Raw genomic sequence first — 17,412 nt, forward strand, 5'->3', positions numbered from 1 at the left:
AGCGGTGCTGGCACTAACCTAGCACTGCCTGGGGCGACGCAGACCCTTTCTGACCCTAAAACCAAATTTATATCACCCGCCGGGTGATCAGGGGGTTAAACCTTTATTAGGTAATAAATGGAGGGTGCCCTGATGCTATAAAAAGCGAACTACCTAACCAGCGTCACCCGTAACACTTATACGGTGATCACTGGTGAAAGGGTTAACTAAGGGCAATCAGGGGTTAAAACCTTTATTGGGTATTTATATGGGGGTACCTGAAGCTTTATAAAAAGCTGACGGGGAACCTAAATAACTAAATAACTAACTGGCTAACCAGCGTCACCAGTGACACTTATGCAGCGATCGCTGGTGAAAGGGTTAACTCTAGGGGCAATCAAAGGGTTAAAACCTTTATTAGGTTATATATCGGGGTACCTAACGGTATTAAAAACCTGGCGTTGAACCTAAAAAAAAAACTAGCTTCCTAGCGGGACCAGTGACACTATTGCAGCGATCAGAAAAACGATCGCTTAGTGACACTGGTAAAAGAGGGTGAAAGGGTTAACTGGGAGGGCAATCAAGGGGTTAAACCTTTATTAGGGGGGGGTAGGGGGCTACCCTGGACCTAAAGGGGCCTAACACTAGCTGCCCTGACACTTTTTACAGTCACAACTGACACTAAATGTAGTGATCAATAAATAAATGAACACTGCATTAGTGACACTGTGACGGGGGGGGGGGGGCGGGGGGCCGATCGGGGGGGTGATCGGGGGGTGACTGGGGTGAAATGTGTGCCTGTGTGTACCTATGTGTCAGTGGACTGTTGGTGCACTTACTTGAATGTCTTCACTCCTCGCTGTCCGGTTCAAAAAGACCGCCACGAGGAGTGTGACATCACTTCCTCCTCCTGTGTTTACATTTTCACAGGGGAGGAAGTTCGTCACTGGCCAGGAGCGATCGAGAGGGGATGGGCGGAAACCAACGGCCATCCCCTCATCGCCGATCGCTCCGGCACCGAAAGGGACCGCCGTATCTAGCGGGAGGGGGTCCGATCGGACCCCCCACCCGCTAGAAGGCATTCACGTACATTTACGTGATTGTGCCTGCCTGTGCCATTGTGTTGACGTACATTGGCAATACGGCGGTCCTGAAGTGGTTAACTGACAATTGCACGGTCGTGTGACGTGGCTCCCAAACAAAATTGGCATCCTTTTTTTCCCGCAAATATAGCTTTATTTTGGTGGTATTTGATCACCTCTGTGGTTTTTTATTTTTTGCTCTATAAACAAAAATAACAATTTTGAAAAAAATGCAATATTTTTTACTTTTTGCTATAATACATATCCCCCAAAAATATATAAAAAAAACGTTTTTTTTCTTAGTTTAGGCCAATACGTATTCTTCTACTCTTCAACATATTTTTGGTAAAAAAAAATCGAAATAAGCGTTTATTGATTGGTTTGCGCAAAAGTTATAGCATCTACAAAATAGGGGATAGTTTTATGACATTTTTATTAATAATTTTTTTTTTTACTAGTAATGGCGATTTTTATTGTGACTGTGACATTATGGCGGACACGTCGGACAATTTTGACACATTTTTGGGCCCATTGGCATTAATACAGCGATCAGTGCGATTAAAAATGCACTGATTACTGTAAAAATGTCACTGGCAGTTAAGGGGTTAACCACTAGGGGGCAGTGTAGGGGTTAAGTGTGTATGTGTGTGTTTGATTTTGACTGTAGGGGGCGTGGTTTGGCATGTGTCGTCACTGATAGTCTTTCCCTATAACGGGGAACAGACAATCATTGACAGCCTCACTAGGAAGCACGAGGAGAGGTTTGTTTACACTTACCTCTCCCCATGAGCCGATTGTGGGACCACGGCGGTGATCGGGTCTGAGGGTCCCGTGGCCACGGTCACGGAGCTCAAGACCGGGTTGCGAGTGCGCCGCCGGTGGCGCGCACGCAACCCACGGCTGGGCACTTAAAGGGCAACGTACCTGAACGTGGTTTGTGCCCAGCTGTGCCATTCTGCCGACATATATCGGTGTGAGGCGGTCCTTAAGCTGTTAAGCTATGATCAGGTCTGGCTTATAGCCAACCTGCCCACCTGTGCACTTACACAGCCTGCAGGTCTCCGGCAAGACCTGGACACAGGATTTGACTCTTTCTTCCACCCAGGACACTTTGAAGCCTTCTAGCTCCAGGCCGCAATCTGAGATTACAAAACCCATAGTATGCTGTCAAGCCAGTCTGGCTCTGGAGCTTCGCACTCCGCCTTAATGAGAATCCTGTGTGTATCTTGCCTATCCACACACAATGGCAGGGCCTGGTATTGTCACAGTCTCCAGTCTTCAAAAGTATAATTTTCTTGTTTTGATCTTCTTTTAGTTTTAGATGAGATTAAAGTAATTTTTTATGTAAAAAGTAAAAGTTGTGAAGCAGGGCAGTAAATTAAACAAATCATATTGCCCTCTTAACTTTGCACAGGCTTTTGAAGTGCAACTTTTTTCCAGTTGAATGTAGGTTTTGTTATGTCTATGGAATGTTTTTTTTAGTTTTGCAAAGAATAGTCAGAAAACTCTCCAGTTTTGTTTTAAAAACACAATAAATTCAGTTCTCCATCTGGTTCTTGACAGATGAATAAAGGCTAATGAATAAAGTAGATGCAAACCCTAACTGGGTGACATTTAGTTTGCTAAAACTGGATATTGCCAGATCTTTTTTTTTGTTGAAATACATATAATACCACAATATCCATATATAGATGACCGCACACTGAGATAACTTTATTTCTGGTCTGTTATTTGACAGCCCCAGCCCGTAGCCACACCCCCTGATATATTTTTCCCTGATTGGGCTTAGTCCTTGAGATATGATTGTCAGGTCTATCAAATAACAGACCTGGAATAAAGCTTTTCTTTAAAAGAGTGAAGTGATCATTGTGCAGCCATCTGTATATGGATATTGCAGCACAATAGAGTGAAGACGGGCTCTCATGTTTGGCACCTGTCGAATCCCGGACTTAGGAGGATGAATGGGATCTGGACTGATGCTTAATTAAAGCGGAGCTCCACCCAAAAGCAGACGCTCCACTTATTTGCATTCTCCTTCCCCTCTGCTACCACATTTGACACCTAGTACTTGCTTCCACTTTCATGTTCGGCCCCCTCCTCCTTCCCCTGCTGCCGGGACATTCACAAAGTGCAGCCGAAATGGCTGTTGAAGCACCCAAGAGCCAATTGAAAAATGGACTTGGGTGAAGACACTGCTAGATTCGTGGACAGGTAAGTGTCCTAATATTAAAAGTCAGCAGCTACGGTATTTGTACCTGCTGACTTTAAATTTTTTTCTGATGGAGCCTGGCACTACTCTTTAATACAGTAGGTAAATTTTTTCAATGTATTTCATCCTTTTTCTTTTTGGTTCTAATCTTTGTCAACCTTATTCAGCATCTTCTTGTTTGCATGAGTTCACCTAACTGGTGGCTGCATATCATTGCTCTGGTCAAGTGGCCTGATGGTGATGTCAGTAAAATACGCCTGTGCAATGCATGTCGGCTTGGCCCCTTGTAGTCTTCATCGGCGCATTTGACCGGGAAACAACACAGACATAGTGTTCACTGCATAACAGAAAGTACCTCAGCAAAGATCTTCACGCATAGAGCTCTAGGTATTCAGTTAATGAAAGCTGCATATTTAAAAATAATTAAAATTATATTTAGATTACTGTAATATATTAAAGCTTAAATTAAATTTTAGTGATTTCATTTTAATCTAGTTCAAGATTCATGTGGCATTACTTACAAAAAGTTTTTTTTTAAACACACAGGAAAAGTTTTTGTAGAATAACCTTGAATCTGTAGTGGAACACTGAGAAATGAGAATTCAGCAGTATTTACAGTCATGTAGTAATGATGAGGTGCCCTGCTTTTGCTCTCTTGAATCCCTCATTTAGTTCCACAGGGCATTGTCTGCTTGCTATTGTTCAGCCTTGTCCTGTCATGTCTAGTCTCAGCATAGCTGACGCTTCTCTGCTACCAGAGAGCGATTGCAGCTTTCTGTTCTCTTTACATCAAACTGTAGATGATTCTGACTAGAAATACAAATTATGTTTAAATTAATGAGAAATACAAATTATGTTTAAATGAGTAAAGTAAAGCAAGCGGTAAGTGTGTGAAAGCTGGAGTTAAAAATTACTGTTCCATTAAGTCTATTCTAAATGAATTAATATAAAATAAAATTCACAAGAATAGAGCCACATGATGATGGCTTTGCATTATCCTTGCCAATTATTCCATTTTGTATGTGGAATGGCATTTATTCAGGCCATAATTTTACATTTTGCAATTAGTCACTTTGCTCAGCAAGCTGTATACTTTCCAGTTAATGGATCTCCTAGCGTGTTAATTTTCAGTGCAAGGGTGCTGAGATTGAGTTTGTGTGCTTATTGTTATGTGTTCATATTTACGCTTTGTGAAAGATGTGGTGCAGATTGGTTAATTGATTATGTTTGCACTTATATTAAGTTGCTTACAGCAAGTTCAGCCAACTGAAGTAAAAATTCATACCTGAAAATAACTTAAAGTGGATGTCAAGGATCCCAAAACAGGATGAGAGTCCAGGCACCAAAGTTAATATTTACAGTATTTGCAAACAGTCAGCTAATGATCACAAAACACATTCTTCATCTGTGTAGTCTCTGGGATAAATTTATACTGTCTACACACAGCATGTCTCCATGTTCACGCCCATCCCCAGGCCAAGTAACAAACCACGAGAGCAAATGTTTTTCCAAAACACTGCAGTAGCCTCAACAACCCTTTATGAAAAAAAAAAAAATAAATAAAAAAAAAAAACATACTCGTGATGGTGGACCTTAAACTTTTTTTCCCTGTAATGCCAAAATGTAGCAAAAAATTATAAAGCATCTTTAGGTGAAAATAGTTGATGGATATGCCTACCTTTCCCCTGGATTTTGATCTGCAGATAGTGACGTTGTTCTTCTTCTGTCGAGATCCTGAGGAATGCCAAGTAGACCAAATATTGTGGGATGGGGCTCAAACACTGTGCAGAGGCAAGTTCTTCTGAGATTTGGGGTTGCTGGCATTTTATTAGGAAAGAACCTATATACAGTATATGGGCATCTAAAATCAAACTCATTTATAGTAACTAGCATCACAAAATAGATAAAGTTGTATCATACACAACTATTAATGGGACTTTATGGGTACCACATGTGAGTATACCAACACACTGATGCAAATCATTTTCATTTTTGATATGTATTGATATGTATGTTAAAAAGCCAAAATTCATATTAAACGAAGAAATTTAGCTGACATTTATTCCCAAACAAAAACAAAAAGAGAAACAACACCACCTTATAGCTCCCACTTCATTGTAATGTACACGATGCATTGCATTGAAAGTACTTATTTATCATAGTACTGTTCACCCAGAATTACAAAGTACTTTGGTGTCTTACATATAACTAAAGAAAAAAAAACGTATTTTCTGGTTTTGATTAGAGTGGAAAAGAATTAGAACACCTGTCTGATTTTTACTGCTGTCTGTGTCCTCATTAGTCAGAATCGTCTTCCTTTTTTGTCCTAGTGACCATTGTCACTGAGAATGAAAGTGAAAGAAAATCCCAGGGGTGAAGGGGATGGATGAATGAGGAATAGATGTATTGAGCCCTGGATTGCGTTGTTCATAAAGGCTAAGGATTGGTTTAGCTGTGACCTTGCACTAATCAAACCATTCCCATGAATGCTTTTACATTTTCTGTAGCATGATCTACTAGGCTCGCTATTGTAACTCTCTATTAAAAATACAATGAGCTTTATTCCTTTCTTCCCATTTTATCCACAGCTAGAACAAAATGCTGCCAGAGATCTGGGAGATGAACTTACTAAGATGGTTGTGCTGAAACCCTTGGATAAGCAAATCAGTGAACATAAAGATGTGAGCAAAGTTGTTATCCAGCTTAGCTCCATTGTCTTGTCTCTTAAAGCTGATGCTACAGATGTACTTAACAGCTTTACTACATTTTCTGGAATCTGGAATCAGGTAAAAACATTTATCGTTTTTTTTTCCTGCACCTACTGTAGCTGTGTCATATTTGAATTTCCATGAAAATATTTGCCCGTAGATGTTTGGCAGCAGTTTTAATTGTTTAACTGTTGTTCTTTTTATATCCTTGTTATATTTTTAGAAAGACAAAGGCTTTTTTTTAACCTTAATGCATTCTCTGCATTAAAGTAAAAAAACGTTTAAAAGCTCCTCCCCCCCAGCCACCCCGCCCCCAAACACTTACCTGTGTTTGATCTCGATCCAGCCCTTTTCCCCTTTTCCCGCCTCCAGCATATCTTCTCCCCTCTTTCTCTTCTTATTAGAGATTCCGCAGCAGCTTGAGAGATTGCTTCCTGCTGCTGTCAACCAAATTCTGGGAGGAGAGGGCGTAGCTCAGTGACACTCTGTGTGTCTTTGTACACAGAGTCTGGCTCAAGATCGAGCTTGCCCAAGTGCCCCCATAGCAAGCGGATTGTTTTGGGGACACTAGGAGAAGTAGCCAAGATCACCAGGGAGGCGGGGGGGAGAAGAAGAAGTTTGGGACCGCTCGGTGCAAAACCGTTGCACAGAGCAAGTAAGTATACCATGTTTATTATTTTCAGGAAAAAATAAGCTTTACAACCACCAAAAATGTGGTGGTATTATGAATTAATATGTGGCCAAGCATTTGCCTGAACCACAAAATCACAACATCACAAAATATTATATTGCTAAACTTAGTGATATTACTTTTTTAAACCTTTTTATTGATGGAGCTTATGTCGTAGGTTCCATAAGGCTTATATATATTGCTGCTGCCTTCCATCCAACAATACCCACATTAATTTGTTTAGATGTGATTACAAGTGGAGAGATTAAACAAAATGCATATGTGAAAGATAGTACAGTCTGCTAAATAATTCATTTTAAAAAACGCATACAATTCTGGGATATCATTTATTTTTAAAATCGATGTTTTGACAATCATTTTTCAATATTTGTAGTGTTATCTACCATTACACATGACCTTGTCTCATTTATTTTGGTTTAATTATGTTATTTATAGGATGTTGATGAAAAAGTCAAAGAGTTCCTTGACACTAATCCTGTAATGTCTGAATTCCGAAGTCAACTCAGTTATTACTCAGTAAGTAAAGTACATTTCTGTTGCAATGAAATATACATTTTGCTACTTATGCAAATACTGTACTTAAGTTGTACCCACTATTTTATTTTACAGCAATTGGAATCCCAAATCAGTGAACTTCCAGGGCACTGCATTGTAGGCTCTGTTGACTTCTCAACCGATTGTCTGAAAATGGCTTTGGTACAGGAATGTCGTCGTTGGAAGAGAGCCATTGGTTCTGCTTTGAATAAAAAAGCAGCTATGGATATGGATGAGATTTATTCCTTTATTGATAATCTCGGTAAGCGACTGAATAGACCTATTAATGATCTTGATGATGTACGTGGAGCTATGGATGCACTGAAAGAAATCAGAGAGTCAGAAATTAAGATTGACATGATGATTGGACCTATAGAGGAATCCCATAGTCTCCTGGTAAAATATGAACTACTGTTTCAAGATGGCAATGCAGAGCGTGTAGATGGATTAGCTTATGCCTGGAAGAATTTAAACACACAGGTAAACTTAGTTCTTGATGTGTGTGAATTATGAACATCATAATCATACGGTCAGGGTTTTAATGTGCCTTTTTTATAGGTTGTGCAAACCCAGAATTTACTCATCAAAGTGCAACCAGAAATGAAGACAGATTTGCTTAATGGTGTGAAAAAGTTTCAGATTGATGCCAATGAGTTTTATAAAGACTATGACATAACGTAAGTATAGTTTCTAAATGTTAATGGTGTTGTAATTCCATAAGCTGGGTCACAATACAAATGAGCAGTAAAATGCTTGTGTTAAATCATCATTTTCTGATGTTGAAGTTCGCTACCATCCTTGTAAATTCTTGCGTTTTTATGTAGCCTTAAATACTTGTATAAAAAGAAAGGAAAATAATACCTATGCTACGGTTTACTTTAATGGCTTAGTCGGAACTAAAGATGCATCTTTGGCTTAAAGTTTCAGCTAGATGATTGGTTAAATAGTTTGTTAATGTTCAGTTAACTAAACTTCCAATGGGTTAAAATTCTGCTGAAAACATACTTAGACCCCTTTCACACCAGGGCGTTTTGCAGGCGCTATAGCGCCTGCAATCCGCCCTAAAAAAGCTGCACCATTGTTTGTAGTGTGAAAGCCCGAGGGCTTTCACACTACAGCGGTGCGCTGGCAGGACATTAGGGAAAAGTCCTGCCAGCAGCTTCTTTGGAGAGGTGAAGGAGCGGTGTGTTTACTGCTCCTCCACCGCTGCTCCCCATTGAAATCAATGGGGCAGCTCTGTAATACCGCCGGCAAAGCGCCGCTATTGCGGCTTATTGCTGGCGTTTTTAACCCTTTCTCGGCCGCTAGCAGGGGTAAAAGCGCCCCGCTAGCGGCCAACATGCGGTGAAATGCCGCTAAAAATAGCGCCATTGTACCTCCCACGCTATGGACGGTGTGGTGTGAAAGGGGTCTTAGAAGCAAATTTTCATCAGGAATTTGTAGAACAAACTTGTCAGTTAGCAATTTCCAACAATACAGAGGAGATTTCTTAAAATAGATAATTTCAGATCAGGTTAGAATAGATCCGTTTTTTATCTGTTTGTTTTCAGTTTTTCCTACTTATTATGGTTAAAAATATATCCTATTGAATTCAGTGTCAATGGTATATTATTAGTAGAATATTTCATAACATCAATTTCTTCTCATGCATAAACTTCATGTTATGCCCTTATCTAAAGTTTGAAAACTACCAGACATGCTAAATAAAAGTTGAGTTGAACCAGTATTCCCAACATTTCACACATATATCTTAAGTAAATAGAGAAAACATTTAATCCCAGTGCTGTGCTGTGTACACTAATTTAATGTTGCATGATATACATGTTAACTATCAAGTCTACTTTGATCCTTCAGTTGTATAATTCAAAAATGTATGTGACCATAATTCACTTTCACCGTAAATTGCACTGTGCATCATAACACAACATGCTATTTGTCTAGGACAGTTGTGGTCAACTTGAAAATTTGAGAGTACCTCAAGTGTGGTGTCCCGAAACATTGGAAACAATAGCAGTGCTGTTAATCCCCAAATGTAGTGCTATTTAACATTCCAATCCCCCTCCCCCCAACCTCCAATTGGTTGTTATGGTTGTTAGTGTCAGTGTTTTCTAACCTCCCGTTGATTAGTATAACCCCACCATTCTAACCTTTCTCCTCTAATTGGCAGTGAAATGTAGCCCCTTCAGCATTGGTGTTTACTTACCTGATGACACTCTACCACCCCACTGTCTATCTCTCCCCAAGGCCACAGATATTGTGAGCAGAGTTATCTCTGCCTCACAGTAGAGTCTTTCTTTCAGTGCCTGGTGCTGGAATGCAGTGTGTGTTCTGGCACCTGGCTGCTGACCTTTGGTGCTTAGTAGGTGGCAGACTACCGTATTTGCCGGCGTATAAGGCGACTGGGCGTATAAGACGACCCCCTATTTTTCAAGTGAAAACATAGATTTTGGGCAATACTCACGGTATAAGACTACCCCCCTTCTGAGGCAACACCATTTAAAAAAAATATTAGAACCATTAAAAAACACAAAGCAAGAATGCCAACTACTCATCCGCCATGCTGTGATATGTCATAAAGTAAATCAAACAATAATAACACAAACAGAGATCTATTGAATGCCACAACTCTGGAAAGTAGAATTTTTCACTAACCAAACCTATACCACTTTTGGGTTACATTCTATGGGAATTGTCCACCAAAATGCATTGAATAAACCCCCTGTCATATGTCCCAGATTTACCTGTCCCTCTTGGGTGCCTGGGACCTCAAAGGCAAACAGCAGGATGTATAATAGTAGGAGATCAGTGAATGGATTTACCCAGGGAAGTATGGTGAGCGGTGTATTATTATAATGAATACAACGCCTGCTTGGATTGGCAGAGGCTGTAGCATTATCAGCCCTTTCCTCACTTTCTCTCAAAGCCAATCCGAGCAGGCTACTCTATGTAGCCTGCTCGGATTGACAGAGGTTGTTACTCCAATCCAAGCAGGCTCTGTATTCATTAATAGAATACATCGCTCGCCGGGATTGGCTCAACGGCGTATACTGTTTGTAGCTGAAGCCACATACAGTATTAGCAGACATTTGGGGGCTGACATCCATTGGTCAGCATTGTATACCTGGCGTATAAGACGACCCTCGATTCTTGGGCATTTTTTTTAAGTGTAAAAGGTAGTCTTATACGCCAGAAAATACAGTACATACAGAGGGTAGGCAGGCCACATATTGGGCACCTCTGACCTGCAGCCTAATTGTTTTAGCAAAGTGAAAATGATGCCACATATTTTATAGGGGACCTGGTGTAGAAGGTATTCCTCCCAGAGAAGCAAGCGACAGACTGCAAGTTTTCCAGGCCAAGTTTGATGAACTTTGGAGGAAGTATGTTACTTTTTCTGGAGGAGAAGAACTTTTTGGCCTGTCAATAACAGGTAGTATTTTAAAACATTATAGTTTAATCCATGAACAGCAGTGCTTAAACACAGTACAAATTGATATCTGTAGCAAAATTCTTGACAAAAATACATTTTGATGAATTTCAGAATACTCTGAACTACAAAGGATTAAACGTGAACTCTCATTACTTCAGAAACTCTATGGCCTTTATAATGCTGTTATAGATAGCATTAATGGGTATTATGAAATCCTCTGGACTGATCTGGATATTGAGAAAATCAACAATGAGCTGCTGGACTTCCAAAACAGGTTTGTATCTATTGAAATTGTTCTAAAAATGATAACTTAAAATGACCATCACTTTCGCATGCGGCTTCTCTTTACCCATTGCCATTTCTCCGTTATTGAAATTTGCAAAAGATAATCATTATATAGTTCAGTTTTCTAGTGCTGGTTTCTTTTCTTTCACAAATATAGTTTTATTGAGGTAAGGAGAATCAGTACCACAAGTGCAGCTGGTATAAACAATACAGTGATGTACAGCAAAATATGGTGAACAGTACAGTACATTGGGTCAGAACAGCTTAGGCAACGACATCATAGCATATAATATCAGAAAATACAAGCAGGTGGTATGTAATTACAGGCAGGTGGTGTATATAGCAAAATCTAAGGGTTGCATTAATAAGGTCTCATGATCTCCGCAAGGAAAGGGGGGAGAGGGGGCAGGAGAAAGAAAGGAATAAGAGGGATGGGGAAGGTGAATAGGAGATAAAGGATGGATAGGAGGGCAAGGAAGAAGGAGGAGGGAGGAAGAAAGGGGAGAGGAGGGAGGGAGGGGACATGGGAAAAAAGGGAGATGACAAAAATGACATATAATAAAGCAGAAACAGAGTCGCGTGCCGCAGGAATATATCAACACTGTCCAATTTTTGTAAAATTTCCTTGGGCAATTACAACTTTCATAGATCAGTTTGTACAATGGTAATACTGCATTAATGGCTGCACATCAAGTTGATACAAAAGGAGATAAAAGTGCCTTCCACTTTAGAAGGATCTCCCTTCGGACATAAAAGGAGACAATTAAAACAATTTAACATAGTGGCCCAGCTCTGCACCGACCAGCACCCCCAAGAGCCACACTTTGGGGTCTAAACTGAGTGCTATGTCATATGTGTTGTTAATAACCTCCAAAATGGACACCCAAAAATCCTGAAATGTAGGGTAAGTCCAGACTATATGATGGAAGGTACCCTCATTTTACTGTGTGCTAAGTGCTGATTTCTTAATACTGGACTGCATAATCACTTCAAATGAAATAAGACATTTCTGTGGAGTATTTCTTTCAATGTCAGTCAATATAGAACATTTTAGTAGCAACTTTTAAAAAATCAGTATAATCTGTGGTAGCTGGTAGCAGAGTAGGAACTAAACAGTAACTCCTATTTACAAAAAAAAACAATTATATCCATCATTTCTACACAAGCCTTTATGTAATTCGGTGTTAATTAAAACTGCAACCATCTTTGATTTACAAAAAAGGGACAAAAACATAAAATGTTTGTATAAGGGTGTTCTGTACTCCAATAGTGTATGGTATCCAGAGATGTCATTTCCTGCTCATCATATCAAAATCCTCCCACTCAGCATTCAGAGAGTAGAAAGTAGATGCAAGAAGTAGAAAGAGAGTCAAATTCATATGTAATTTTCAATACAAATGACAACTAATAGTCATTTACCATGAATTTTAATAAAATCCTTGTAACCTACACAAGGGGCTAGGAGATTGCTGTTTGTCTTCTTAGCAAAGTCTGTGTTGATGGACTTTTGTTGGGGACCTAATTGCTTTTTTAGCCATTAGGAATGGAAAAGTAGCATGAAGCTGGTTGATGCAGCTGTGAAGGCGGTTACAAGCAGATACGAAGAAGGTCCACTGCAGGTCATATGTACCTGTGAATTAACTGTGAATGATCTCAGAAGGATTTCAAACTGGTGTATGTCAAATTCAACAGAATGCATTGAAAGAAAATTGCATTTGCCCATCAACATAAGACTAGTCCAATGACACAGGTTCTTAACTTCAAACGCACATCAATAATAATTGCTTTTTAAATTTACACTCTGCATTATTTTAACAAAAAATTTAGCAAAATTCTAAAACGGATAAAGTGAACATAGCAATGTCAAAAAGCAGCATAAAGTAATAGCAAAACATAGCCAAACTCTGATAATCAAATGTGTTGAAATAAAGAAAACAATGAAACTACTTTTATGAAATTCCTTCTGCTTCTGTCATAAAAACAAGAGAAAGATTTATAAAGTGGTCAAATGTAAAAACATAAATTTGCCTGAATTAACTTTGTCTTCTGTGACAACATTTTTTTGAGCAGCATAATTAAAAGCTAAAATTTTACAAACATTTGGAAAGAATGAGTAGGGTTGTTATATCAGTTTAAAGCGGTTGTATACCCGCTGAAGTTTTTTTTTCTTCTCACCTACAAAGGAAAAGGCATAATGAGCTAGTATGCACCGCATACTAGCTCATTATGAAATACTTACCTTAGAACGAGGCCCCAACATCTGGCCCGATCAACGCAGAGGGAGCTGACATGTTCCCTCTGCATTTCTTCCGGGTATCGCGGCTCCGGCGCTGTGAGTGGCCGGAGCCGCTATATCGTCAGATTTCTTTCCTGCAGGGTCCGGCGTCTGCCAGACTTTCAGCCGAGAATCCCCTGTGTGCATGCGCCGCTGCAGTCATTGTGAGAATATCTCCTAAACCGTACAGGTTTAGGAGATATTTTTTTACCTACAGGTAAGCTTTATTTTAGGCTTTCCTGTAGGTAAAAGTCATAAAAATGACTATACAACCACTTTAAGTAAAAAAACATTGACATGGAGGTGCAGTGAAAAATAGTAATAATTACAGTAAACAGGATTACCATATAGACGACATTGCTTGTACACCACAGTTACAATTTTTTAAATGTACAATTAGACACCCCTGCATAGAGCTGCTGCTCTAGCTGCTTAACTGCTTTGCGCCTGCCCTATAGCCGAAATACGGCTGCAGAGCGGACGCTAACTGCCAGGAGGCCGTTCCTGAATGGCCTCATATTTACTTCCGCAATGCGTGCTCCCGCGAGCGCGAAACGGGGGAAGTTCTGTGCTGGCCGTGTCCCTCGGACACGGCCAGTCACAGATCGCTGTAAACGGCCAATCACAGCGGCCGTTTACAGCGCGATCTGCATGTCCAATGTGAGATGATCTCATATGTAAACATATGAGATCATCTCTCAGCGCCGCTCTCCCTCCTCACACAGACAGAGTGTGAGAAGGGAGATATCAACGGCTGCAGCAGCCGTAAGTTAAAAAATAAAAGGAAAAAAGTGCCATCCGCCCCAGTGCCATCCTTCCCCAGTGCCATCCTTCCCCAGTGCCATCCGCCCCAGTGCCATCCTCCCCAGTGCCATCGGCCCCAGTGCCTTCCGCCCTAGTGCCATCCTCCCCATAGGCACCTGCCTCCAGTGCCACCTGTTAGTGCTATCTGTTCCCAGTGCCACCTGTTGTCAGTGCCATTTGTCCCCAGTGCCATCTTTCATCAGTGCCATGTATCAGTGCCATCTGTCATCAGTGCCATGTGTCATCAGTGCCACATATTAGTGCCATCTGTCATCAATGCCACTTATCAGTGCCATCTGTCATCAGTGTCACGCTTCATCTGTGCCACGTATTAGTGCCATCTGTCATCGGTGCCATGTATTAGTGCCACGTATTAGTGCCATCTGTCATCAGTACCACATATCAGTGCCATCTGTCATCAGTGCCACGTGTCATTGTCCTGGTGCTCCAGGGCCTTCAAAAGTGTAGTAGGTAGTCAACAAGTTAGATGTGTAATTTATGCTCCTAGAACACGTGATAGCGCTCCCGGCATGTTGGGCCTCTCTATATAGCCAGACTGTGAAAAAGTCCCACACATGTGGTATTGTAATACTCAGGAGTAGCAGAATTTTTTGGGGGGTGTCATTTGTGGTATACACATGCCACGTGAGAGAAATAACCTGCATTACAATGACAATTTTGTGGAAAAAAAATAAAAAATAAAAAATCTTAATTTTGCAAAGAATTGTGGGAAAAAATTACAACATCAAAAAGCTCACCATGTCTCTTACTAAATACCTTGGAATGTCTACTTTCCAAAAAGGGGTCATTTGGGGGGTATTTGTACTTTTCTGACTTGTTCGGGATGCAAGAAGTGAGATAGTCCACCAGTACATCAGATGTGATCAATTTTGTGCGATTCGCACCACAGCTTGTAGACTCTCTAACTTTCTCAAAGACCAAATAATATCCACTAATTTGGGTTATTTTTACCAAAGATATGTAGCAGTATACATAGTGGCCAAAATTTATGACGAAAAATTTATAATTTGCATAATTTTGTCACAGAAACAAAGAAATATGCGTTTTTTTTCATTTATAGCACAAAAAATAAAAACCCCAGAGGTGATCAAATACCACCAAAAGAAAACTCTATTTGTGGGAATAAAAAGGACAAACAATTCATTTGGGTACAGTGTTGCATGACTGAGTAATTGCCATTCAAAGTGTGAGAGCACCGAAAGCTGAAAATTGGTCTGGGCAGGAAGGGTGTTTAAAGAGGGATTCCACCAAAAAAAAAAAATATTAAAAGCCAGCAGCTATAAATACTACAGCTGCTGACTTTTAATTAATGGGCACTCACCTGTCCCGGGTTCCAGCGATGCCGGCAGCCGAGGCCGATCGATCACTCGGCTCTCGGCTGCTGTCGCCACCATTCTAGGTGAGCGAATCAGGAAGTGAAGCGAATCGGCTTCACTTCCAGGTTCCCTACTGCGCATGTGCGAGCCGCGCCGCGCAATAGGAAATCTCCGCGCTGTCACTGGGACCCGTGTGTGTCCCAGCAGACAGCGCGGCAGGGCAGGAAATGGCGTAGACTCCCACGGGAGTCTATGTGCGGAAGTGGGTGAAAATACCTGTCTTTGACAGGTATCTCCACCCCCCTCCCCCCTGAAAGGTGTCAATTGTGACACCGGAGGGGGGGAGGGATCCGATCAGCGGAGGTTCCACTTTAGGGTGGAATCCCGCTTTAAGTGCCCACTAAGCAAGTGGTTAAAATAGATGCTTACACTACAAATCAACACTACATGCCTTAGTTGTTGCATTGTGTAAAATGTGTAACTTCAAAAGTAGTTTTGTTACAAGCTCAGTAGGCTGCAAAGATGAATGGCTCTGCAACAAAATCATTGGAATTGCTATAGAGTAACTGTTTCATCAACAGCAATTTTTTTAGTGGTGGGAAAACCACAAATCCCAATACTGAGGCATTTTGGTAAATTCTCAGTGAACTGTGGCCTCCATAAAATAAATTGTGCTGCAGCACTTAAAGTAGGATTCCTGACTTCTCTTAAAAATATTCCCTCCCACTCCTAAAGCTGGATTCTACCCGGTGTGCTGTAGTTTAAGTGTAGTGCAATTTATGCATGTTTTACACATGGTGTATTTTGCGGCATGGTCTAATAGAAGTCAATGGGAGCTCACCTAAAACTGCATGTATACAATCGTGCTGCACCCAAACCGAAGAACACCGGTGCAAACCCAGCCTAACACCTATTCTGACTGACCAGTGTAAAAAAGATCTGTATACTTGCCTGTTTACAGGCTGCTCTGGTCTGGTCATGTGACCTGTCTTCCCTTTGTGAGCCAGTGGTGCTGCAGGGGAGAAGAGGGAGCACTGATAACAGATGAGACATGGGAACCTATGGATGATGGCACAGCTCCCAGTAATTCCAGACATTCAAGTGCTCTTTTCTCTCCACTGCAGCTGGTGCTGGCTGCCACAGGGGAGATCACTTGACCAGACCAGAGCAGCTTGAAAATAGGTAGATATACATATCTTTCTTACACAGGTTAGTCAGAAGAGGTGTCAGTTAAGTATTTTGTGGTACTAAGTAAATCTGTTGGAATTTGTTAACGATAACAAGAGATGTAGCACATCCCCTGCAACCTGCAACAATAGACCCCCCCAGAAACCATAGGTCCACCCCAGCAACCATAGACTCCCTAGCAGAAAAATATTCAAAACAAAAGATTCCTTACCCCAGCAAAAGTAGTTCCACTCCAGCAGAAATAGACCCCCCTCCAGCAACACTACACCCTACCCCAGCAGCAATAGAACCACCAGCATCTATAATCAATAGACCCTTTAGTAGCCAGCAGCAATAGACCCCCCCCCCCCCCTTCAACAACAACACACTTCCAATTCATCAGTCAGTGTGAGTAGGGGTAGAAATTAAGTTGTAACAATACTTTTTACTGCAGTTAGCTACAGAGAGGGACACAGGCAGTAAAGAGGAGTCAAAACAGGACTGTGGTTTCCTCCTTTGCAGGCAAAGGGACTTTCACTCCAATGGGAACTAACTGAGCTGGCCTGGAACTATAAATCAAGTGTTGGCAAATCTCTATGGTAGCTGCTGTTTGGGGGTGCTAGGAGACATTTTAGGGTGACAACCTGCAAGGCCCTTATTGCCAATACATTTGGAGCTGGAGGTGTCGTTATTGTGTATGGCCGTGTTCCCTTCAGATAATGCCCTGAATTTAAGGCACATTTTTAAAACTGTTAAATTGAGTTGATTTGCAGTTTTTCTTGTATTTCTATTTTGCATTTTAGCAAGAAATATTTTGTAATTACGGTACTAGTGCATAAAGAGTATTGGGATATTCCTGTGTATTAATTATTTCAATGAAGCAATATTGCGCTCCACTGAAGTTTCCCAAA

The 17,412-nt window shown here is 40.9% G+C and overlaps 1 protein-coding gene across 2 annotated transcripts in view; it reads left to right on the top strand.

The window, feature by feature from the left end:
- Positions 1 to 17,412, top strand: part of LOC143996736 (dynein axonemal heavy chain 5-like) — a 638,308-nt gene that overhangs the window by 170,381 nt on the left and 450,515 nt on the right. For both annotated transcript variants that reach the window (XM_077491993.1, XM_077491994.1), the window contains exons 27-32: positions 5,859 to 6,056; positions 7,105 to 7,185; positions 7,279 to 7,683; positions 7,762 to 7,880; positions 10,497 to 10,633; positions 10,745 to 10,907. In XM_077491993.1, the coding sequence (XP_077348119.1) occupies positions 5,859 to 6,056; positions 7,105 to 7,185; positions 7,279 to 7,683; positions 7,762 to 7,880; positions 10,497 to 10,633; positions 10,745 to 10,907 (1,103 nt within the window). The remainder of the gene's footprint in view (positions 1 to 5,858; positions 6,057 to 7,104; positions 7,186 to 7,278; positions 7,684 to 7,761; positions 7,881 to 10,496; positions 10,634 to 10,744; positions 10,908 to 17,412) is intronic.

The sequence above is a fragment of the Lithobates pipiens genome, unplaced genomic scaffold (assembly GCF_037356315.1).
Source record: "Lithobates pipiens isolate NorthernLeopardFrog02 unplaced genomic scaffold, aLitPip1_a1.2 Scaffold_19, whole genome shotgun sequence".
NCBI lineage: Eukaryota > Metazoa > Chordata > Amphibia > Anura > Ranidae > Lithobates > Lithobates pipiens.